This window comes from Centruroides vittatus, unplaced genomic scaffold, assembly GCF_030686945.1.
Source record: "Centruroides vittatus isolate TY-2023 unplaced genomic scaffold, ASM3068694v2 contig_1216, whole genome shotgun sequence".
Taxonomy (NCBI): Eukaryota; Metazoa; Arthropoda; class Arachnida; order Scorpiones; family Buthidae; genus Centruroides; species Centruroides vittatus.
Window position 1 is genome coordinate 224290 of NW_027120778.1, and position 26752 is coordinate 251041.

Below are 26752 nucleotides of genomic sequence, written 5' to 3' on the forward strand. Positions count from 1 at the left end.
CAGTTGTTTTAATTGAAAACTATATCAATATAAGTTTGTAGAACACATAAGTAGAAGTAAAAAATTACAAGATGAGGCATTTCATATGTAATCTTACACAATATATTTCCATGTTGTTAATAAGCATTGTGCATCTTTTTGGTTGCTTTGAGAGATCTCTCTATATATTTATTTTTTCTTGTACTAAGAATTTACATTTAGAAGACTTAGAAGAAAAAACAAAAGAACAAATTAACAACGAACAATATAAAAAATTAGCTAAGAACCCATACGATAAAATTAAAAAAGATTTAACGAAAATGATAAAAAATATGTATCTGAACAATAAAATTAAGGAAATAGATAAGAATAATATACTGAATTTTAAAAATAATAGAACCCCAAAATTAAATATACGTTTAAAAACACACAAAGAAGGTGAAAAATATAGACCAATAGTTAATTTTCGATATTCAATTTGGTATAATTTAGAAAATTACATAAAACAACAATTAAAAAGTATTGAAAATTCAAAAAATAGTATAGAAAATGCAGATGACATAATTAATATAATTCAAAAAATAAAAATAGAAAATACAGATACTTTAATCAGTCTAGGTGTAAAAAACATGTACCTGAACATAAAATGGGATTTAGTTAAAAACAGCCTTGTTAATACAACCATTAATCAGGAATTAATAACTCTTATAGAATTTGCTTATAGAAAGAATTTTTTTGAAGTTTATAATGACTTTTACAGACAAATGGATGGTGTTAGTATGGGGTCAAAGATGGGGCCAAAACTAGCTGAATTAGTAATGAAAGATATAGATAATAAAATACAAACTATTTCCGGCGTAAAAAGAGTAATGAGATATGTGGATGGTTATCTATTAATTTTTAACAAGATAACAAATGAAAACATAATTTTTGATACAATAAATAACATAAACCAATATATAAAATTTGATATAGAATTAGAAAAATATAATAAAATTAATTTTTTGGACATAACTATAATAAAAGAAAGAGAATTTCTTATTTAAAACGTATAAAAAACCATCTAACGTAAATAAAACGATTAGTTATTATTCATGTATCTCAGATACTATAAAAAAGAATACATATATGATGGACTTAAAGAAAATATATACAAGAACGAGTAAACAGAGTGAATGCAAAGCTGAATTAAATAATTTAGACTACAAATTTATCCTTAATAACTACCCAAAACATTTATTAACGAATTGGCAGGCACAATACTATAAAAATAGATTTAATATAAAAAACAAAAAAGATACTAATTACAAAACTTTTCCTTACGTTACAAAAAATATATATGATAATTGTTCTAAATTTCTTAAAAAGGATAATATAGTTTTGGCCCTGTCTTTGACCAATAAAATATCACAGCAAATACATAAGGCAACAAACCAAAGTAATGTTAATAAATGGGAAAAAACGGGATTAGTTTACAAAATTAATTGTAATTGCCAATATCCGAAATACTATATAGGTGAAACTGGGATCACGTATTAAGGAACACGAAGCGGCAATACGGTTAAAATATGATGCCTCCCCGTGGTTTACCCCCACAAAAGATAGCAAGTGCCAAATAGACAGGAATAATACCAAAATTTTACACTATGAAAAAATATCTATAAATGTAAATTTAAAGAGCATGTAGAAATAATAAAATATGATAGTAATAATAATAATTTAGTAAATATATCAAATGGAATACAGATCGACCAACAATGGTATAACCTGATAGAGGGTGCAACATGCCAGTAGTTTATATTAATAGAATCATATTGTCGTGGACGGGAGAAAACTGTACCGAAGGGATTATTTCAAATGTGTATAACATATGTAGTGATTTTTAAAGAAATGTGTAAGGTTTTAGAACATTTTTATGGAAGGCCTGTACGTCTGTATGTATGTATAATTGATTGTTTAAAACTTTTGAAATTTATATTAAAAATAGGCTAGAACGTTAATTAGACGTTATGCTTTTATAATTATTTGTGTAGTATTACTGTAGTGCACTGTTGCAATGGAAAAAACCGTATTTTTTAAGGCAATGTGAACAGAACCCGAAAGTACTATATAGGTGTAAAAGGAGTGTATGAAGAACTTAAGGTATTGGGAAAACCGGTTTTTTAAAGTGTTTCTTGTTTTTTCTTCTTGCGTTAGTTGTGTTACATATACAAATTTTGTTTTATAGCACTGGAGAGGGGTCAGAGAAAATAATACTGATCCGAAATGCATTTGTAAAAAGGCAATAAAGGAGTTTGAACCCGTTAAGCTGCGAGGCAGTCTACCGTCAATTTTTCGGATTAAAGAGACTATTACTAGATCAATTTACATTTATATTTAAATGACAGTGGTTTTCCATTTATTTTTGTTCCACAAATTAAATTGAATCGATTACTGTATTTGATTTATATCATAACGGAATAGAATACTCTAATGTCTTGATGATGGCTATAAGAACAGCAGATAACATTTGATTTTAAAAATTAAATATTCCTGGTAAAGGTTTTTCTATTTATCACTGTCAATCAAATTGTAAACTAGAGCTATATTTTTATTATTCAATAATAAAAAACTCCCACTGAAATAAATTAAACAATGACTGCATACATTCAATAATGAAGAATAATAACCAATAAAATATATTGTTAAAAAATTCTAATTATAATCATAATCTGTGAAATTTGACACTATATTTTAACATAACCTGTATAATTGCTAATTGAAAAAATCAAAAATATTTAATTTATGAAATATTTTTGACTTTACTCTAGTCATCTTCATCTTGAATATATTAAAGAACAGCAAGTGGAATATACTTTTGAAACGAACTGACGAGATCTATTTGACATTGACATGATTGGAACGTGTATATTACCATTTAAAATATTGTTACGGAAGCATAAACATAAAATATAAAAAATACAAATTATTATTCCTTCACAAATTGTATGTTAATAAAATGACTAATGTGTTAGGCTAAACTTATTTATAATTTTTGAAAAGTCTATGCTGTCAAGTACTGGCCACCAGCTTGTACTGTACATATTGTTGTAGTACTTACTAAGTACTTTAATTTTTCTCTGGGCAAGGTGAGTCTTTGGATTCATTATGGCTTATTATTATAAAAATATTATGTTAAAAATTTATCTAGACATGTAAGCTTTTTTTGACTTTATATGTTTTGTAGTAATTTTTCAAATTAGGTGCAAATTGTTTTCAACAGTGTTTTTACTTTTCTTATAAATTGTTTTAACATTATTTGTGACAAATGAGAAGGCGAATCTCAGAGACTTATCACTTTAAAGTGTTGCGTGACAATCATTTGTTGGGAGTTTGTATAATTTAGACAATAAGTTACTAGTCTTTTGTATTTAATAAGCATTCTACGTGTTGCTTGCTTGTTGTTGCTATTTCATAGTACAGTCAAACCTGTTTTTGTGCAGTCTTTTTCTGTGCCCATTATACCTTCTTAAGCCTTTTTTCGAATTTCCGGTACTAAGTACTAACATTAACGACCACTTAACTAACGTTTTTGATCGCCTCCACGATCTTCGTCAAGTTTTATTTGACGGTTTTCGAGATAGAATGCAATAGAATTCTTTCAAAGTTCAAACAATCGAACCTCCCACCGCGTGCCATAATTGCAAACGATCCAACTTGTTTTTAATGCCTATAATATAATCATAAAAAATGACTGCGTACATCCGTACCTGAATAGTACACTACTCTGATATGCTACCATTGCGGGTGTACTTCGGAGACATATCTCCACGCATATGATAAAACGTTTCCATCTTTGAAATTAATGCATTTCCCTGATTTAGACGCCTTGTAAATCTCAAGGGTCTCCAAGGCCCTGATGCGGTCCGTGTCGAATGATGTTTTAATTAGGCTGGTTTTATCAAAATCTGCCTTTATATCGGGGTCGGTGGCGTAGGTCGAGAGGGCGGTGGTGTGTCTTTTCTTGTTGACGTCATACCTGTGTTCCGCGATCCTCTTTTTCACGGATCTCTTAGTAGATCTGATGTATATTAAATCCGTTTGGGACCTGTGATCCCTTATTGGGATACTGTACACCCCCGGTGCTCTTAGAAAATCCGGCTTGTCCTTGGCGTTCCTGAGTAGCAAATAGATCGAGTGTTAAGTGGTTGTTAATGTTAGTACTTAGTACCGGAAATTCGAAAAAAGGCTTAAGAAGGTATAATGGACATCATATGTACCGGTATGAGGATTGTTTCTTTTTCTGTCTGTGCGATTTTTATTTGTGCGATTTGTTTTGTGCATTTTTTTTGTGCGGTATATGAAAATTTCAATCAAATTGGAACATAATTGACTTTTGTAAAATTTTTTAAAACTCTGTTAGATGTTTTCTATGACATCAGCAGGTTTTTTCATTTTTTATTTAGTAAAATTTTTTTCTCGTACGTTTTTTTCGGTCCCCTCTTATTTTAATAGCATAAAAATTATAAATATTATGTTATATTTGAACAGATGCGGTAAGTTAGCTCCCCTCCAGCTTTAGACTGCGGGTGTGAAATTTCAGGCCTTGTTAAATGAAATAACACTTCCTGCAGCTATATTTATCAAATAAAATAATTTTTTAACGATTATTTTTAACTTTTTAACGTTAGATTGGTATTTAAGTGGAAATAATTAATTAATATAAAAAATAAAATTCTTAGAGGATTTTTTTCCCCATTAGGGATTGCAGAAAAAGGCCCGAGAAGTTAAAAAAGCAATTCCTAGTTATTTTGTACGGTTTCGAGTTATTTTCTTTTTTTTTTAAGCGGTCCCCATTCACCGCATAAAAAATATATTTTTTTAATTGTGTTGCAAAAACTATTTTTTATAGCCATTCGTAAAGTTTCGTGCGTTTTTTTTTTTTTTTTAATGCGTTTTCTTTTATGTGGTCCCTATCCACCACACAAAAACAGGTTTGACTGTACTTGTTTCTAGTATGGAATCCAGAGAGGTTGACAAAGTATTGTTTTTACTTTTATTATACAAACAGCGTATTTGTGCTATATCTATTTTAGGCTAAAGTTCAAACACTAATGTCTAAACAAAGAAATATTACAACAGGTGAGTTGCTAAATTCTTTGCAACTGGACAGTGAAAGTTTTGATGATAATTTTGAATGTGACTCTAAAAGATACCAGTCATATCATCGAACCACCAGAAGTTGATATTTTAAACTCTGCATCTGGAAATGAGGACAATAGTTGTTGACACTCAGCAAATTCATGTTTCATCTTTTGTGACCATAGATGGAACACATTGGAATTATGAACCTCCTCTTATGAGAGCGAGCTCAAGCACACATCACCATAAAAAGTGTTGTTGTTAAAATAAAATTACTATGTTAAACTTCTTTAGAAGAGCCTATAGATGCCTTTTATCTTTTATTACAAAATGTTATAGAAGATGGTGTAAAATTTACTAACATTGAAACAACTTGTATTTATGCAAAAAGAAATCATGTTGGAAGTCGTCAAAGTTTCAGTTTTGTCACATATTTTTTAATTTGACTAACAGCGGTGTACGGTGCACTGTCTTGACTGTATATATCTGAACAAAAATGGTCATCCATTCTCTTTATAATCAGTAATAGATCCAACATAAAAGAAATTTTCACCATGCTTTACGACTTAAGGCATGATTTTAAAAGTATGTTAGTTTGAACATTATTGCAAAAGTGAATATTCATTACTGAGAGAGATCTTACTGTTGCTAGTGCACTCTATATATCTGTATTGCTTTGCATAAGAAGCTGCTAAAGCTGCTGTAGATTTGTCCATAACAATCCATTCTTCCAGAATATGTTTCATGCTATTGCTTTGTCTGTCTTGCTTTCTATGAAAAGCTCTAATATTATTATTAACTATATCATTTGGAAAACTGTCCATGTGCAATGCTTTTGATTCTGTGAAACTCCCCATCTCTATCAGTATCAGAGATGAATGTGTAATGGCCTGGAAACTAGGGTTTTGACAGCTGCCAGTTGGTTTGATAATGCAGTTGGATTTCCAATGTAAATAGGAAACTACAGCTGTTGGTTTGCAGTAAACCTTTATGAATAGATGATTTTTGCACTTAGCTACTTTGATTTAATGATGTATAATACTTTAAAACTAATGTTCAATAGAGAAAGCACTACCACCAAAGTTTTTATTAATGTGATTTAAGAATTTTTTAATATTAGTTGGGTTTTTCTGAATAATGAATTTGTTAATGTACCCGAAGATGAGTTTAATGTCGGTACAAAATTCTTAAACACTGGAACTTTCTATCCGACTAAGCACCACTTCTGCAATATTGCTAGAAACGGATGATCGCATGGATACATTAAAGTAATTATAGTAAGGTTGCTACAACATTATGCCCAAATGGTATCAACAGCAGAGACTTTTAAAAAGTTGTAAATAAGATATTAATTGGTCTAGCCTAACACGTCAGTTATTATATTAAAATAAAAAATTATTATTCCTTCAGAAATTTGTATTTATTATATATTTTTATGTTTATATTCTGTAAAGATATTTTTAAAAGATAATATGCACATTCCATATATGTCAACTTAAGGTATAGTATTAAGTTCATTTTAAAAGCATATTCAATTTATCGTTTAATATCCGAAGCAAAGATGTCTTTGAGTCAGAAACGTTTAAGTAAAAGTTTTGATTTCTTTAATTAGCAATTATATGGATTATGTTAAAAAGATTTTGTATTAACAAAATATTAATGTTTAATTTTTCAATACAGAACATACATTTTTACCTGTGGAAGGAAAAGAAGTACATTCAGGTAACATTGAAAGGGTTACAACAAAAGAGAAGGCTAAATTTCCTCAAGAATTTTTTCCTGAAGTAAGAAATTAACTTTTGAAATATTTTATAAAGATTTGTTAAAGTACAAAACTATTTAATAGTTTATTAATATTATTAGATTGATTATTTATAAATTACAGGCTACATAAATGATGTAAAATTTATTATGTAATGATAGCATTCTTGAATCAAGACTTCGTTAAATTAGTAAAATATTATCTTCATAAATTTATTTTGTGTTATAAATAATTTCTGTTCAGTTAAGTGAATAAGTGACAACATTCAAATGTTTAGAAAAATTTAGTATTAGTTTGTTTGAGGATGGAAAAAATTGTTCTGCAAAACTGAATGAATAAAAATATAAACTAGCTATAATTGTTTGTTTAAAATTAATCTTAAAAAATATTATACACAGAAAACAACATGTATTTAATAAGGTGCTTGATTTTGAAGATAAACAACCTTATTTCTTCATAATTTTTATTCAGTTAAATCATTTTAACTCTTTGAAGGCCTTGTTACTACAATCATTCCAATGATACTGGTGTAAACAATAAAATAAATACGTAATTACCAAACAAAACCAGCAAAAATTTAATCTCAACAAACGTTTTCAACTGTTAACAGTTGAAAACGTTTGTTGAGATTGAATTTTTGCTGGTTTTGTTTGGTAATTACGTATTTATTTTATTATTTTTGGCCTTATTACTTCTTAATAACGTTGAAAATTATAAGGAGAGTTATAGGTAAGCATTAGAAAGACAGAATAAGAAAATGTAGTAAACTCTGGAAAGAATTGTACATCTTGAAATAATTAGTTTTCAGAATTCATTACACCATTCCCATAAATGCTGTTACATAGATAAGGAAAAATTCTTCCACTGTCCATTAAAGTTTTTTTTTCAATTAAATTTATCACATTTGTATTTAATAATTGTAGAAATTTTTATAAATTACAAATATAAATTTTGTAATTGAAAATTAAATTGTTTTAAATTTTATTTTAATACCACGAGATGAGAATGGATAAAATTAGTAATGAATAAAATCACAATTTCAAATTGAAAGCTATTTAAAAACACTTAATAAAATAATAAAATTATTTTAAAAAATGAAATAAGAAAATGAGTAACTAATTAATATATACTCAGAATTTTTTTAAGTATAATTAGCATTTGAACGAACTATGAAACTCCATTTATTTTTTTTTTACTTTTCATGTCACTTGTTGACAATATTCATTATTTTTCCTCAAAAACTTGAAATATTGGAAAAATTTCGGAAGTGTGTCGTTGAAATCTAAATTGTTGCTACCGAGTTTTCTTTATTTACAGCTTAGAATGTGAGTTTAGTTAGGATGATTATATTCAGTTATTTTTAATGTTTAATGTAATATTTAAAATTCATTTATATGGGAATTTTACAATGGAATATTTTTGATAATTTTTGAACTAATAAAATATTTCTTTTAGGTAAATTTGTTTTGAAGGTCATTTTATTAAATTGTAACAAATGTTTAATGGTTAATTTGACTTCGGCTATCATTGTAATTTTATTTTGTTTTTCGACTAATTCTATTTACCTACAAAATTTCATTTACTTTTAACTGATATCATAAATGCTATATTTCATGTGACATAATAAGTAATTTAAATAGTATAATAAAGGAATGATGGTTAATGTGTGAAGGTAATAGTTAAACTGGATTTAATTCATATACAGTAGAGAGACGTTTATCCGAACGTTTTCCAGTCGGACTATGTCGTGTCGAATCGAACTTTTTTGATATTTAATTTGATATTTTTGATATTAAAGCATAATTTTTATGTTTTTATATTTTTCAATATATTTATTTTGTTTGTAAAAAATAAAGAAATAATTTTTAACGATACGATAGCCTCGATTATTATTATAAAAATTTTCGTTAGGCTTAAAATCGACAAAAATTCAACACAAAGCGACACGCAACGGAGAAAAATTTCAACATCGGATAGGTTAAAATATTTTTTTCGTTCATAATCGGTTATTCGAATAAATCACTTATCTGAACAACCCCAGTCTCCAATTGATTTAGATAAACGACTCTCTACTGTAGTTAATTAAAATAATAAATCTTTCATATCACATGTATATACAGTAGAGCATCGATTATCCGACCCCCGATTAACCGACTTATCGAATAACCGACCGCGTTCTAGTCGGCAAATTCAAATGTCCGCTAGTGATATGGCGCTACAATATTTGGTTATGTCTTTGCTACTTTAATAATATTTTTGTTAAATTTTTGCATGTTTTAGCTGGCAGCACTGGCTCGACCATGAAAGGGAGGCTAGTATTTAAACCGGGCCTAATACACTATACTAATAATGTATTTTTTCATACTTTTCGGTTATCTGACTTTTCAGTTATCCGACCAACCCCAGTCCCCAATTAAGTCGGATAATCGATGCTCTACTGTATTTAAATTGTCTTCTTCCATGCTTTTATAATCTCTAATAAGTATTTTAATCTTGGAAAAGTGTAATAAGTGTTTAAATTCGAATATATAAGTAAAAGTAAAAGCTGACTTTTTGTAGTAAAATAAATATCTCAATAGATATTATTTTTTTACTACAGTATTAAATACAATAAATTTATATAAGTTTCATATGTTTAATTCTAAAGAAATTACTTTTAGAACAAATGAATTTAAACATTTAAATATTTGTTTTAAGTGCAAATGGTCAAGAAAAGGCTTTATGAGAACAAGATGGAATATAAATGGAACCATTTTTGACCTCGTCAACATTCATCTATTCCACGACGTTTCAAATTTTGTTTCGGTAGAAGCAGTAAGTTAAGAAAACTTGTTTATTTAATCTATAAATATCTTGAATTAATATATTTATTCTGAAAATGAATTTTTTTTATAATAATTCATAAAATAAAAAGTTTATCATGTGTTACTAGGGTTGCCAACTCAGTGGGTCAGAAATCTGGGAGTACTCTCGAATGCAGCACCCTACCTGGCAGGAAATTCAAAAGTACGAAAACCACGTATATCAAACCCAAGCTATTTAAACCCCGTAACTGATAATTTAAGCTTGAAAACCCATAACCCTGGGGGACAGTTAATAATGTAATTAATTAATTTATTGTTTATGTAAAATAAATTGCAAAATATCTTTCCGGAATCCATAAAAACGTTTTTTATGTAAACAATAAATAAACTAACTGTGGGGTTTAAAACACTTAGGTTATGGAGTTAGGGATTTAAAATAGCTTGGATTTAATATATATGGTTTTTGTACTTTTGAATTTTTCGCCAGGTAAGGATGCTGCATTCGAGCGCGCACTGTCTGGGAGGTGAAATAAAAAAAACAATGAAAATCTAATATTTTTTTACATCTCAAGCAGCTTGCAATGCCTTTTGATTGGAGACGATAAAATCATAAAATTCTTTACAGGTGTATTTGAAATTTGTGCACACTTGTTTTTCAGATTTTACATGTTTCATTTAGTCAGTTACGACTTTTTGACCAAAGTTTGTTTACTACGCCGAAAACATGTTCAGCAGCATCATTTGCAATAGGGATTGATAGAGTGAATGCAACAAGTTTTTTATTTCTTTGCCAGATTCACCCACACATTTTACAAAAAAAAATTGACTCAAAGCAAGTCTACTCTTTGTTTTGCTTGCCACAACTTCACGAATTTCTCTTAGTAAACAGTAATTGTCATAAAATTTATCCTTATTTATAGGCACATTTAGAGAACAACTCAATCTTTTAGTTCATTCCAGTCAATTTCTTCATCCATTGTCAAAATGTTCATTTTCGTGTAAATACTCGTGTAGGGATTGTAAAAATGGTAAATAATTATAAAGTTCCGAAGTCGGGAAGTTTCAAGAGTCAAATTGTGTCAGGAACAAGTGTTGGTGATGTAAACCAGACACGAAAGAAACTCTCCCAAAACTTATCCTAAAACAAACGCGACATGATAATGAACGACCGAGGGGATGTCAACCGAGAGAGAGGGAGCTTTGTCCAGGTGCTAGTGTACGAGTGTCAGAAACGGGAAACAAAGGGGGGTAAATGGCCACCGAAGCATCTGGCGGACCGCTAGAGGTCAAAAACGTCAAAGAGAGGGCCATAACGGCGGAATATACGAGCATGAACTTCAAAGACTCCGTCCACACCTCTCGGTACTCTCCTGACCCAGATCGGTCTCCGGTTTTGCATAGAAACAAAAGGAGTGACCAATCGGGGTAAGGGAGAGGAGGAATAGAACTAATCAAAAGGGTGAGATTCAAGAGGAAAAAGATTATAAAACTCCTGAGTCGCGAGGTCAGGAGTTCGATTCTCCTTCAGTCTTTTGGAAAAGAAGTGCGGCGGTTCTTCTGGAGACAGGTGGTTCATCTCCAGTCGAGTCTACCCAGGTCAAGACGATCCGGCGATCCCGGGAAACGAAATCTGCCGTCTACATAGACCGACAAGATTCCCTCTCATCTACAACAAGACCATACCTCATCGTCCATCAGCGCCAAGAGACTGCCTCTTTGAAATTGACCGAGGAAGCCCCGAAACGTTCCCAACGTCACCTCATTAACGCTACTCTAACGATCTAGATCGTGTTGTACTGCAATTATATGTAAGTTAACTTAGTAGTTAGAATAAACGGTTTTGTGTAAGACACTTGTCATCTTTGTCTCCTACCGCCACCACCCACATATGATTTCGACCCTAGGTTTTCCTGACGCATGATTAACTGTTTCCCCTGGAAGTCGGCGACCTTACACTCGTAGTCATCAAATTCTAGCTGCTGTGTCATTCTGTATGTTTTGAGGGTTGCGGGGCAGTAGCATCTCTGAATTTTTTTCAATGCGAGTGGCACAAAAAATCCAGGAGATTTTAACAGCATTCCTGGAGTTGGGAAATTTTAAAAACTAAGAGTCTTTTTCCGGGAGAATCCGGGAATTCTAGGAGAGTTGGCAACTCTATGTGTTACCCAGTTTTACATCCAATCTGTCTGGTAAACTGAAGTTAACTTTGCAATTTAAACTATGTAATTCTTTAGATTACATAATCTAATTTTGTGTCTAGGTCCTTGTTGATCTTTTCTTTCAGACTATTCAGGATTACTAAATTTAATTCTGAAACTAATGTAATTGTTGATATTAGAACAACATGGCAGCCTAACTGACAATCTTTACTCCAAATTGCATAGCTTAATTATCTAACTAATAGCACTGTTATAGCCCACTAATAATCACATAGTTTAGATCTTTGGTTTGTTAAGCAGTTTATATATGATATTTTATACAATGTTGTTGTTGTTGATGAAATTCAATACAGAATCAATTTTTTCAAAATTACGAATACTATATTGAATTATAAAAATATGAACTCTCTGTATATTTTTGTTAATCAAGTTTCTTTTTTAAAATTTTGATTATTAATATTCTATTAATACTGTTGATTAACTTACTGATTTTGTTATTAATATGCGATAAGTATGGATTTAAGTTTTGTATATGACTTAATAAATCTAATAACAAATTAGCCTTTTATTTATTTTTTTTAATGTCAAAATAATTAATAGAAAATTAAGATTGAAATCTTTTGTAATTGGTTCCTTATTTCAAATTAAATTTAATGTAATTTCAATTGTTTATAAATTTATCTGTATATTAGATCAAATTCTAATTATTTACTAAAATTATCAAGTTATTAATAACATCAGATTAATGATTTGGAATAATTTAATAATTGTTTGATAATTTTAACACACCACACATACACACACACACACCACACACACAAAACACTGTATATATAATTTTAAATTACTAAATATTGAAAAATAGTAAGTAAATGGGACTAACTGATAATCACATTAAATTATTTCAATAAATCCATTATCTATAGACCTATAGTATTTCAAACATTAGTTATGCCAAAATTATTAGGTTAATTAATTATGTTTAAAATTTAATTTACAGTAGAATTTAATGGACTATTCTGGCCACTGAAAATCATCCATTGTTCTGAGAATACAGGTATACCTCGAGTTAAGTCATTCTCGATATATGTCATTTGTCAAAAAAGTATATGGAAAAATAAAAATCAAGTTTAAGTCATTTTGTTCGACTTTACATTCGTCCGCCACAAATATTGAAGTCGTAATATCACTAGAAAAGCGTTAAAAGCACATAAAATCATATTAAAATATATACATTTACAGTAAATGTTAATATAATTATCATAAATCCTAGAGAACGAAACATGAAAACATCTGTATTTCTGTGTTGTCGTCTTATTTAGTAGTCTTTAAGTGCTCATTATTGGCGTTTTCCACCGTAGTTTCGACTTACGTCGCCTCTCCTGGAACCAATTATCGACGTAAGGCAAGGTATACCTGTATTATATTGCAAACAACAAGTTTCCCACATACCCAGGAAAATATTTATTATTTGAAAAACTTTCTGTATTTTAATCCCCTACATATATAAGAAATGCCAGTATTTGAAACTATTCAATCTCTCGATATCTTTGTTCTTTGATCTATAGAAATGTGTATGTTACAAGATTGCATAGCACATTAACACTTCACTCGATTTCACGATTTGTTAAAAAAATTTGTCCATCTCGGTTTGTTTTGATGCCACTTTTCTGCCTATTAAATACAATAACTGCTTGATATTAATGTCACACACAGTCTGTTTTTTATACTCAAACTCTAAAGCAGGCCTGGCCAACCCAAATTGTTTTGTGGGCCACCATCATGCGTAACATTACAGTGGGCCACAATTTAGGCAAACATGCTTTTAAAAAAGTAAAACAAATACAAAATGAATAAGATTTTATTGTTATTGTACTCGCACTTGCGCATTATAACAATGACACATGGAAATTTTCATTTATTTAATTGTTTTGGTATATGCATAAGAGGAAACAAAAGTTTTAATAGATATATAATATTGCTTAGAGGGCCGCACAATTTAACATGATGAGCCGCAGGTTGGCCAGGCCTGCTCTAAAGGAAGGTCTTCGTGACTTGGAAAGACTCTATGGCTTTGCTAAATTTTGGCACTACACTTGGACCAACATCATAATGTTCACTAAGCAGCTCTTTCTCAGTTGTATCAGCCTATTGACTCTTTGTACAATTCTTCAATTGTACTGTATGTATTCCAGATGTAAGAAGTACATAGTCGAATTATACAAATTCCCGGAAGCACCCAATTATTAAGTAGAAAAAAACACACCATTTACAATTGATGGGGCTAGAAAAATTTGGTATTCTGAATTATAGATTCGCTAAAAGGAGATAAAATTGCATTGATTTGGTGGGACCTGGAAAAAAATCTGTTATCCTGAGAAATCTATTGTTCCATGATCCATTAAAACAAGTTTCTACTGTATTTAGGATACTTCTTAGATTTAAAAAATGTTTATTATGATGATAAATATAAATAGTTTAAATTTTTTGTAGTGATTAAAGAAATGTAAATGATTTTGTATCTAATAATTTATTTACTGGTTCATTTTTTTTCTTTTTAGTTTCCATCAGCTTATACTAGAAACAGACAAAATGCTCTAGAATATACATTGAAAAGGTTATTATAATTTTAGATAAGAATTATTATTATATTATATCATTATGACTATTTTTATCTTTTAATACCGTATATCTTGGCAGATAAGACGATAGTTGAATCATAAAAAAAGGCCCCCAAAATCTGGGGTTGTCTTATGGGATAGGTACAAAAAAAAATTAGGTTGAAATTTATATAAATTAAAACCATTATAGAAAAAAAAATGGACAAATCGTAATTATTTACTAGTATGGAGTAGGGTATGTGCACAAAATAAAATAGCTCATACAACGTTTTTGTGAATAGTGAAGGTCATTACCCGATGGCCGAATCATTGTGAATGTTTGCAACAATCGCAAGGCAGTGCTGCCAGATGCAAGAAAATAAAATTTGTTCATTGAAAAAATTACAAATAGGACATAATTCCGTATACGCTATACAGTATTATTATTCAGATGATGATTGTCGATCTAAACTAAATTCATAGGCCATTGGTAGTTTGGGTGTCATCTTATAGGACAGATATATGCTAAAACTGTAAAACTTCGACAAAAATTTATACCTTGTCTTATCTGAAGGTCGTCTTATCCTCCAAGATATACTGTAAATAAGATATTTTTAATTAACAATAGAAATTCTGATTATATAAGCAATGAGAGTATATTTTCTGTTATATTTACAAAAACAAACTTCAAAATAACACTTATAATTGTTACAACTGGTTTTTATTATATAAATTTTAACTAATTATTAAAAACTACAGTATATTAGAATTGAAAACTTGAAATAGTAATTGGTATAACTGTTTTATGCTATAATTTTGAAATGATTTCAACATGTAGAATAAAGACTGTTCTTTCTATAAATCATTACTTGAATTCTGTGTGCTACACTTATTGCTATTTATCAATAATACTGGTTTTGATTGATTTATGTTGTTAAAGAATTTACCTAAAGTTGTGAACAATAAATATTCTTTGTTTCAATACACAGTGGGTGATCGGTTAACAAACATAATCTGTTCCAAGACTTTGTTTGCGATCCGAATTGTTCGTTAACCGATTATCGATTTACCATAAGTTTTTATGGGAATTTGATTAATTTGTTCTGGAGACCCAAAAAAAAATGATATATATATATTACTTTCTTACTATGTTTATTTATATGTAATAATAAATACATATATACAGTCTTTCATTTTTATTAGTTATGTTTTTTTCCATTTGCGGGGGTTAAAGGATCTGTCTAATGTCAATTGATTTTCTCTCTTCTTCAGGATTTTTCAGAAGTAATTAATAACATTGTAATTGTAGAGATCCCCAAGCCTATTAACCTCAACCTGGTTTGGATGCCACTCTATGACCGTTGTTCCGACATCCTCCCACTTCTTCAAAAAAAATGTTTAATAGCAGATATTGACATTAATTCTCTTTTTCAGAAGAAAACATATCTCGCCGAGTTTCTTGGTGTTCTTCATTCAAATGTTCTTGGCGTTCTGTTGTCAGATCAGTTTTGGGTTCCATTATGAGCTCTTCAATGTTCTTTATTTCTCAGATGTGATTTTTGTTACTCCTTTAGCTACTTGAGTCTTCTTGATTATACAATATCTTTCTTAGATAAGATTGAACTGCGACCCACGGTAGACCTGTTCAAGCCATACTGCAGACGTCTTCTGCCCACTGTATACCTTTGCTATTATATTCTCACCTTTCGAAAATAAAAATCGACACAAAACTTAACGAGTTCCCGCCTGACAGTCTCGTGAATACTATTTAAAAAAAATTGTTTCTGTCAGAAAAATAAAAGGCTGGAATTACAAGGGAGAGTTTCGAAGTTTGGAGGAATACTATCTGATCCATATATACCGGGTCTAGCATTGATGTTGATGTCTTATGTGCTCCAAAAAGTTTCGAATTGTTGCCTGAAGACAAGGGAAGACCAATCAGTATTCATTATTTTACATCTCGTGCGTTTGTTTTGTGAGGTGTTCATTATCCAAACATGTGTTCGTTGTCCGAACATAAAAATCTTTAGCAAACGTGTTTGCTATCCAATCTGTTTGTTAATTGATCACCCACTGTATTTTACTGGAAGTTATTACTAATTTATGCATTTCTTTTGTTTTAATTTTTCTACAGTTTTTTATTAAGACATTTAAACTTTAAAAATTAACAAGTTTATTAATTCCAATATATATATAAATTTATCATTTTATTTCATAGTTAACTTATTAAAAAGTTATTTTACAAGAAATTTATATAACAATGCCATTCAATTTTTTTTTAATGAATACTATATGATACAATTTGTTTGAATTTAATTTTAAAATTATGAAGTGAATATTCAAATCTGCTAATGACAGGAATAAAATCTGAAAATGTTTTAATTTTACTTCCAAAAGTTTAGAGTGTAGATTATTTTATACTTGTCTTAATGAAGAACATATGTCAGCTTTATAAAAACATTTGGTAATGATGAGAATTTTTTTCCCCAAAGACATTACTCGGTAGTTTTCGATAATTTATTTTTGAACATATAAAAGGCATTAATTAAATAAATTAACAAAGCCAGGAAAGTAAAAATATTCATTTATCATATCACCCCACTCCAAGTCTTCACACATTAAAAAATTCCAAGCTGGGTGGAAGTCTGAAAGATGGAAGTCTACACCACTTTTAAACACCAACATATAGCCATGATTTGGCATCAAGCGACTTCAACCTCTTTCCTGAACAGAAAAAGTGACTAGGAGGGCAGAGGTTCGAGACTAATGATGATCTTCCAAACAATGTTAGGGCCCATCTCAAAACATTGGCAGCAACATTCTACAAAGAGGGGATGGAAAGCTCATCCATAGGTATGACAAATGCATCAATCTTCACCATGATTATGTTGAAAAGTAACCATGTTTGTACCTAACTTTTGGTAATAAATTTCTTTTGTTATTTACACTTGTCTTTGTTTTATGGACCGTCAGAGATTGTAAAAACAGCTTACATGTATTTCTAATGTGTTGGAGATAAGTTAATTACATAAATTTCATATAATGTCCATTTACTAAAATTATAAAGATGCATAATTTTTAGTGCTGTAACGAATAGTATATTCGGCCTCAACCGAATACCGAATATTCGGCTAGGAGCGTGGCCGAATACTGAATATTCAGCCAGGAACGTTGCCGAACGGCCGAATATTCGGCCAAACTATTCGGCTTGATTAACGCACATACGAAAATTGGTGTGCAAACCGCATTATGGCAAAGATCGCGCACCATGCTCTCTATTGGCTCGCTGTCACTACGATTTTTTCTTCCATTAGGTCTAAATTATTTAAATAAATTAATTAAATTATAATTATTAAACTTAATATGAGATGAAGCCTAACGTCTACCTCTAGTACCAAATTGGTTTATAATTTATGTAATAGCCGTAAGTAGCCCGCTATGATTCGGCAGTTGTTGGTATTTAGATGTAAGTTATAACTTATAAGTTATTTTATTTGCAATCGATCATTTTAACTCTTTAATTAAACACTAAAATTTTGTTTTTACTACGTATTTGTAGACCGAATAATACCCTGAGGATATACTTTAGTGGTGACATAATATGGTCTAGTTTCTCCCCATTTGTGGAACAGTTCAAATATATTATTGGGGAGTTTCTATTTGTGAAGTTTTGTGATATTTTATTGCTATTGTTTTTGTCAATATTTTTAAAATTAACATAATTTCAAATGTTATCTTTTGTATATAATGAAAAATGCTCATTCTTTGCTTTATATATAAAATAAATTATATATTAGTTACTCATCTTCTAGAAATAGATAAATAATTCTTTCATTAAATACGATAAGTTTCAATAAAACGTTTCGTAACTCATTTTAAAATATCGTATAAATATAAAAATATACGCGAATACGAATATAACATAATTAACTAAACAATAACATTAATGCCCGATACATTCTAACCTACACGCCATCAATGCCATAAGATAAAGAGGCTAGATAAAGGCTATAATATTAGTTAATTACGAAATAATTTAATACTAGAGTTAGATGCTATTTCTTATTAACTTTAATAATTATAATTTAATGTTCAGCATTAATAAAAGTTACCAAAATGATTAATTTACTGTGTTTTTGTTATTTCTTACTCCTGTTTTCAGGTATTCGGTATTCAGCCGAGTAGTGATTTAAATATTCGGTATTCGGCCGAATAGCGAAAAATAGGCCGAATAACGGGTAGTAACTGAATATTCGTTACATCACTAATAATTTTATATTTCTACATAGTAAATTTTAATGTAATAAATATATACTTAATATATTGTTAATACTTACAAAATATTTTAAAATATCTTTGTTTTCTAATATAGATTTCAAACAGATGAATATGATAAAGTTCCTTTTTTCATATTTGGTGACTTTAATTTTAGGCTCGATACTCCAAGTGTTATTCAGGTATTTTATTTATTAACATTTGAATTTTTGGTATGGTATTTAAAGATTTATAAATGAATGTGTTTGAATTAGACAATAACTAATCAGGCAACACCAATTCACATAAAGAGTGCCAAAAATGGTGAAATTGTTAAAATGCTGTATAGGGATCCCGTTAATGAAAACAAAGTAAGTTATTTACATGTTTTTTTAATTCAATTTTTAATAATAATTTAAAGCAAATTTGAACTAATTTTAACCTTTTTCCATGCGGTTAGCTACCGATCGGTGTGTATCACGTGACTTTTTCGTTTATCGGTGATGCAAAACTTACTGATCGGTAACAATTAAAAAATTCGATTAATTTGCACTATATTTGAGTTTTCCAGAGATCTTAGCCTTGATTCGCTCTTCTGTATGTCGATTGACTTTGTTTAAGCCAGTGTTTCCCAAAGTGTGGTACGTGTACCTCCAGGGGTACGGGAAGAGTTTAGTGGGGGTACACGCTGCACCGTGCTTCGGCTGTTCCTGGTCAACAGGTAGTTTACTTTTTTCGATTACAAGCATAGAAAATAATAAAAACTTTGTTACTTCTTAGCAGTTTTGCCGGGTGCTGTGATTCTGTGTATTCCTCCACTCTATGGCCAAGACAACAGTGTCACACAAAAATCTCCAGTATCTACACATTGAATTGTTACAATGTGCGCGTGTGTATTTTTAGCTTTTGTGCGATTTTTCTAACAGGAAAGGTTTGTTATGTGCTTTAGTATTAATAAAAAGCTAAAAATGCCGAATAAACCAATTTTTCTGTAGCTAGTTACTACAACTAACAATTCTTAGCAGAGACTTACTTTGACAGTGCTTCTAGAAAGACGAAAATGAGACCTAAAGTCCATATTGCTATATCTAGGAACAATATTTTCCGCATAGTCTTCTATTTTGGCTTTTTCGATTTTTCAATTGCAGCAGCATATAGAAATGGAATATCCTCGTTATCTTTAGTTTTTGATTTAAAGTATATGCAATTTTTTTGACGAGGGGTACTCAGCATTAAGAAAATTATACAAAGGGTACACAGATGTCAAAAGTTTGGGAAACACTGGTTTAAGCCAATAAACGTTTTGTTACCACCCCTGGGCCATAAATATTTTGGTAAATACATCCCCTACTATTCTACAGTAAATCTTTGCAGTTAACTACACAGTTGGCTGAAAACAATCAAAGGGAAACTCCTTCTACAGTTTTATTGAGTCTCTTCTGTCTTTGTTGACGTTACTTTAACTAATCACAGACTTATGAAACGAAAAAATTGCCGCGAAAAGCCCCGCCTCCAACCTTTGAAGTAAAATGTAAACAATCACTGTAAATTCGCTTTTTAAATCGATTTTTAATTCTAATTAACTAATTTAATGCACTTAGACATTAAATTAGCTAATTCGACAATATTTAGGCGAGTAAATATGTTTTTAAAACTATCTAGCGATAAATATTCCCGGGAAACTCCACCTTCCTATAGTAAGTCTATGGAAGGTGTTCGCGCTGTTAATTTGGCTTTAAAATTTTTGTCAAATGAATTCATATATATTTTGAATACATTTAATTATTTTACAAAAGTAAGAGCAAAGCTCTACGACTGACACAGTCGTACAGCTGACTAATCGGTGTCGCTTCACGATAACAATCGACTACTCTCCCAGCTAAGTAATTAGAGACATAGTGTGAATAATGGCAATAACTTCTCCCCTGCTCTAGGTAGAAAGCTGCGGTTTGTTTTGTTTAATAGAGGACAGATGTTTCTATCTAACAGATGTACAAAGTTCAGCGATTCTCTGTAAATTAATTTTTTTTTTTCTGTTCGTAACCTTCAAATTTGTTTGTATAACTTCATATTATTTTAAATATGTATAAAACTAAAAATTATACAATCGTAAACTGTAATATGTTTTTAATCAAACACAAAAAAACAGATTGAATATAGCGCGATATTGAAGCAAAATATCGCGATTTAAAAAATTACCCAAAAAATGCGCGTCGCATAACGAATTCCACCTATTTACTTAATGCTAAAGGTTTTCAGCATGGAAAGGGTTAAATATAATTAAAATTTATTTAGTAAAAAAAAGAGTCCAATATTGACACATTTTATTTATATTACACTGTAATAAATGAAAGTAATTTTTTACATTGTGTTTGTAAAGATTTTTTTTTTTATCTTTCTATAAAAAAAGTTCTTCCAAGTATGCAGATGAAATATTACATAACTATAAAACATTACATACAAAATTTATTTGAACCTTTTCAAGTACATATATTTTAAAAGTTCGATTAAAATGTATTTATTAATGAGAAAAATTCCTGTGTGATTTGTTCTCTCAAGCAGTTGTATGCTTACTCATAACAATTACAATAAGAACAAAAGGCAATCAAGCACAAAAGAAAGAAGTTTCATTATTTCTTTGTTTGAGCTTCTAGATATTACTATTATATTCTCTCTGAAATTTGAGATAGTCAAATTGAGTGTTTGTTTTAGATTATCTTGTCAAAACTAATAATAAATCAAAATATATTTATTTTTTATTTATTGATTTTTATTAGTTCGATCATTTTATTGCAAACTGATAGGAGTCAAGTTTAAACTTTTGTCTTTTATAGAAAGTTACTGATAAATTGAGTATATAAAAAGAAATGAATTATAACTTTTTATCAAATGCATAATATATATTATTAAACTGTTGTTGGATTTGTTAAATTTTCAACAAATGTAATGGAAAATTATCAGTTATAGATTCTCATATTAAATTAATATGTAATATATCCAGCTACAACTGTTTTCTCCTGATATTTATATCAAATTTTTCTTACAAGTTAATTCATACAGTTATCTAAGACAGTGTCTGAATGTTCTTATTCCAAGTGATTTCAATTAAAATGGAAGTATTCAAATGCAAGAACTGCAAACTATTTGAATGCAAAAGTTCTCACTGTTCTTGAAAACTTTTGCTAGATGTTTGAGTACTTCTTAGGTAGGATCCTTATCAACTTGCATGATGACAAATAAACCAATTAAAGTACAGTGGAACCTTGCTTAACGAGCAGAATTCGTTCCAGAACCTTACTCATAATGCGGAACACTCATTACGTGAAACAATTTTTCCCATAGAAATTAATGTAAAATATGATGATGCTTTCCATGCTGAAAAAATACTCAAATACCATATTTACTTGCATATAAGATGACATTTTTATTCATTTTTCACTGCTTCAAAAACCTAGGTTGTCCTATATGCACGAGTGACGGATCCTTTGCGTCTTTGCAATAATTTTTGTGAACCGTGTATAGTTCATCCTGTCATTATAGCAGAGTTCTATCAAGGTCAAGGTGAATGTCGTTTTTAAAGAGATGATTCGAAAATAGCTGGTCACTTAGCAACGATTATAAATGTAGTTATTTCATATTTGTTAAATTGGTATTTTTAATGAATATTTTACGTTCTGAATCATTAAAAATAAACTTTTCCTGTCACATGCATTATAATCTTTTGGTTTTTTTCTACATGGGTATCAGGTGCATGGAAAAGCAATCTTCAAAATCTGATATCAGTCATTCAGGAAATACTGCATTTTAAATTCATTTGACAGATCAGAGGATGATGCTTTGTGGAGTAAGAATGAAAAAAAGGAGAATTGTAACGAAGCTTCAGAGAGTGAATTCGAGTAGACAAAAGGTGATAGTGTCAAGAAAACATGGTTGTTTGTCTTAATACATGCATTTGATGATAATTTATTTGTGATTAAATGAAATAAAATTAGAATTGTATTAATAAATCTAATTTTCTTTATTTTGATCTTTAAAGTCACACCTCATCCTACATGCAAGATCATCTTATACGCGAGTAAATACAGTATTTTACATGTAATGTTTATTCAAAGAAAATTATACAATATACATTCTTAAGGAGCATTAATCATCATCATCTTTTCTTCTAGCACGGAATGAACCAACCTGGGATGCAAATTCAATTTGCAGAAAACAAAAAAATCACAAATAATAGCATGATGGAGCATGCGCAAAATCCAGGACTTTCCCTCTCCTCATCACTTGTTATGCAAAACTTCACTTGTTAAGCGAGTCATTGTTTAAAAATTTGATTTGCTTGTTATGCGAAACACTCATTATGCGAGATGCTCGTTAAGCAAGGTTCTACTGTACTGAGAACCAGTAGATTACTCTGCCATTGGAAATTTGTTTCAGTAATAGAGATAGTTATCCTGTGATCTGATTTCTCAAGGAATTTTAATAGAAATTGTCAACTTTGATCTCTGTAATTATCAACACATTAATCAACTAGTTCTCGAATATTTGGTACTAGTTAGGTATTAAATGTTCTGTTCAAGGCAAATTGGCAACATTATATTACCTTATTCTTACTGTTTCATGAGTTATTTTCATTGTTCTTGAAAATTCAATTCCTGGAAACTCCTCCTTATTCTTGAAAGTTCTCGATTCTCAAGGTATTTGATTCTGCTCCTCATTAATTCTAACAAAGATTCTGTGCCTCTATATGTATTTTGTCATGTGACTTTCATTTCTCTGAAAGGATTAGAAATTAATCTTAGAATACACTGTTGTGCTCTGTGGGGGCCATTTTACATGGAATCTTAATTTCCTGCTTTATTTAGGTTATGATCTTTATATCCAAAAACATTTTTTTGTTTCTGCATTGGACAGGTTTCCAGTTGTAGTAACATTTAATATAGGAAATGGCTTTGTTCCAAAGGATTTTTTTCATTTAGGCAGGTTTCAGGTTTTTGTTTTAGACAGATTTTACTACACTGAAAAATTAGTAAATATTCAACTTACCCAAGAAATAATGTGTATATGGAAAATATCACTTATTGTTCTAGTGTGGTGATCATGTGGACGAACAATACAATACAAAGTTGTACACAATAAAACAATATCTTATTAATCATTTGCGTGGTTCTTCATACACTAAGTTCTTTACAATCCCAACTATACAACTCCAATATATACAAAATCGGTGTGGTAAATCTTTGTACAAACAAAGGAGAGTGATACGTTTTCGCTACAATGTTCTTTGTTTATAACTTCCCCCAAAATATTACGATTAACTTAAACTAACTTATAATCTAAAAGAAAATAGAGAAGGAAAGGATGAGATGAAGGGTAAGAATAAAAGGAAAGAAAAACCTGAGTACCCCACCAGCACTTTCTTTTGTCTGGTCTTTGCTCTTCTCAAAATAGAGACTTCTGCCGAATTCACTTTTAGCCGTCTTTTTCGCTATCTCAGATCTGATGATTCCTAAGTATTCACCAAAGTTTCGATTTCAGTGTCCGTCTATTTCAGTCGTTTCCTGCAGACAACCTAAGATCTCCTCTTCATCTCACTCAGCGACGATGACCTGGACTTTTTCTGTCTGCTTCTTACGAACGTTAGCTCAAGAATGGTTCTCTCTCTCACCGACTCACCTCGGGTTTTACACACTATTGTTTTTTGGTGTAATTCTCTGAAAATGTGTTTCCACCAGCAGGAAGGAAAGACCGTTAGAAAGTTAGAGAAAAAGATATAGAACAAAAGACTAAGGAAACTTAATATTAGGCTTAACACTAAAGATCTATATACAAAATTATGGCGTATCGCCACGCCGGTAGTCTTTTCTACCACAGGTATTATACCATGTAAATTACACTGTAAATTACATGTAAATTACATTATAGACGGCTACGATACTGAACACATCACATGGTCAGAAAATTTCTAAACGTACATACACATGTGAAAAAACACACAAATGTAATAATAGTGTGACCTCCAGGAGCAGCAACACTGAGCAATAAATAAACAAAATAATCTGTAGGATTTGCGACACTGCTGAACTTTCTGGCGTCAGAAGTAAATCTTTATCAACTCTATTGGTGAGCATGTGCAAGTACAATATGTCACAAAAGTTTCTTTGTATACCATGATCATTGTATATTGTATTTCCCCAAATACAATTAAATGTATATTTTGAATCAAACTCTGTGATTGTCTGACTGATCAACCATGCCACCAAGAGAACAAGCAACGTGCCTGACCAAGACCATCGATAGTAGGTGTATGACATCACCTCTTCATGATCCCACCACAATACCTTGTTTTGTAGTTAAGCCTTGGTCCTGGTCTCGCATTGGTACGTTTCACGTAGGATAAACTCCATCAACACCACCGTAATGATATTGATCACTTTTAAACTTTATTTTTTAAATGATAAAAATAACAATATAATTTTAAAATATGACTACTTTTGACAATATATCTTTTTTCAGGTAGTTCTAACATTAGAAAAAAAGGTATTTGATCTGGAAAATCACGAAGAAACATTTTTAAAAAATAATGGAAAATGGGTAAGTTGAAATTTTTTAATAGTAATTTTAATATCATTTAAAATTTCAAAAAGTTTATTTAATAGTATCTGAATTTTGATTACTTTTCTCAAATATTTCATTATTTTTACATAAAAGATCTCTGAAGACTTCAGGACTAAAAATCAAAAAATATTGAAAGATAGAAAAACTAAGTTTTGTTGTTATTCTTTAAACTTTATTCCTTAAAACTATACTTTTTGTTGGCATGGTTAAACTTTCTTATATTTATACAAAAGTTTTTATAAATCTAATTTTCTAATTTCCCTGTTTTCAAAACTTAATCTCTAAAGATAAATTTCAATTTAAAGAAGAAAGAATAATTAGATGGACCTAGATATGGATATTATCAAAGATAGTGATGCACAATAATATATATATATATTTTTAATCAAAATATACTTTGCAGTTTAATTTCAATTCTTTGTTTAAATGATAGCAATGCACAAGACCACTGAGGTTGAATACTAAGAACAAAATAACTTATTATATACTGACAAAACTCGTTATATTTGGAATCATATCCACATATAAAGTAACCTTAAGATGATAGACCACGAAATAGAAAAGGACAAGCAAAACTTCGAGAATTCTAAAATTGCTAAAAAATTTTTCACTTACATTGAGAAATAGTCATAATTATACATATCAGTATTTATAAAATTCAGGGTGTTCACATTTGAAGTTTTGACTTACAGCTGTTATTTCCAATGATCCATAGCTGTCACTAATAAAATATGACAGTAATTTATTGCAAATAGTACATTTATTTTTTAATTTTATAAATTAAGCTGTCAAAAAAATTTTAAATATTAAAATTTAAGTATTAACTTTCAGTTAAGAGATTTTGATAAGGAACCTCAAACGTTTGAAAATGAATTATATGAATTTGAAATTAGTTTTCCACCCAGGTAAGATATATTTATCTTATTTACAAAATCTCTTTTAATACTAACTTTTGCATTTAAAAAATTATTTCAATACATTATAAACAATACAATTTGAAATTACATAAAATTAACAGTTTATGAATATATCACACTAGATTATTTTATTTTTTTGTATGTGTATATTGCAAAAATAATAATTTTTATAATGGTATTTGAATTTGGTTATTTTTATATTTGAATTATAATGAATTCAGAGATAATTGTATCCAGAATATTTAAGATGTTAAGGAAAAATATTTAGCTTTAAATATATATATATATATACATGATACATACAGTGATATCTCTGTTTTTGTTGATAATTCACCAAAAACAATCGGCAAAATCCGAAACTGACAAAACCGAGACAATTATTTCCATATGAATCAATGTAAATCCAATTACAGTGGTGCCTCATGTAACGTACTTAATCCGTTCCAGGTGCACGTCCGTTAAGTGAAACGTTCGTTATACGAAACGCATTTTCCCATAGAAATACATGTTAAAACATCTAATTTGTTCCACAGCATAAAAT

At 29.8% G+C, this 26752-nt stretch overlaps 1 protein-coding gene across 1 annotated transcript in view; it reads left to right on the top strand.

Moving 5' to 3' along the window:
* The window catches only part of 5PtaseI (inositol polyphosphate-5-phosphatase A), a 124673-nt gene extending 98438 nt beyond the window's left edge, over nucleotides 1-26235 (top strand). Inside the window, exons 6-12 of the mRNA XM_067284928.1 lie at nucleotides 6781-6884; nucleotides 9560-9676; nucleotides 14387-14442; nucleotides 18798-18882; nucleotides 18955-19050; nucleotides 25193-25270; nucleotides 26126-26235. Of these exons, the coding sequence (XP_067141029.1) occupies nucleotides 6781-6884; nucleotides 9560-9676; nucleotides 14387-14442; nucleotides 18798-18882; nucleotides 18955-19050; nucleotides 25193-25270; nucleotides 26126-26203 (614 nt within the window). The 3' untranslated portion in view covers nucleotides 26204-26235. The remainder of the gene's footprint in view (nucleotides 1-6780; nucleotides 6885-9559; nucleotides 9677-14386; nucleotides 14443-18797; nucleotides 18883-18954; nucleotides 19051-25192; nucleotides 25271-26125) is intronic.
* Nucleotides 26236-26752: the final 517 nt, after the last annotated feature.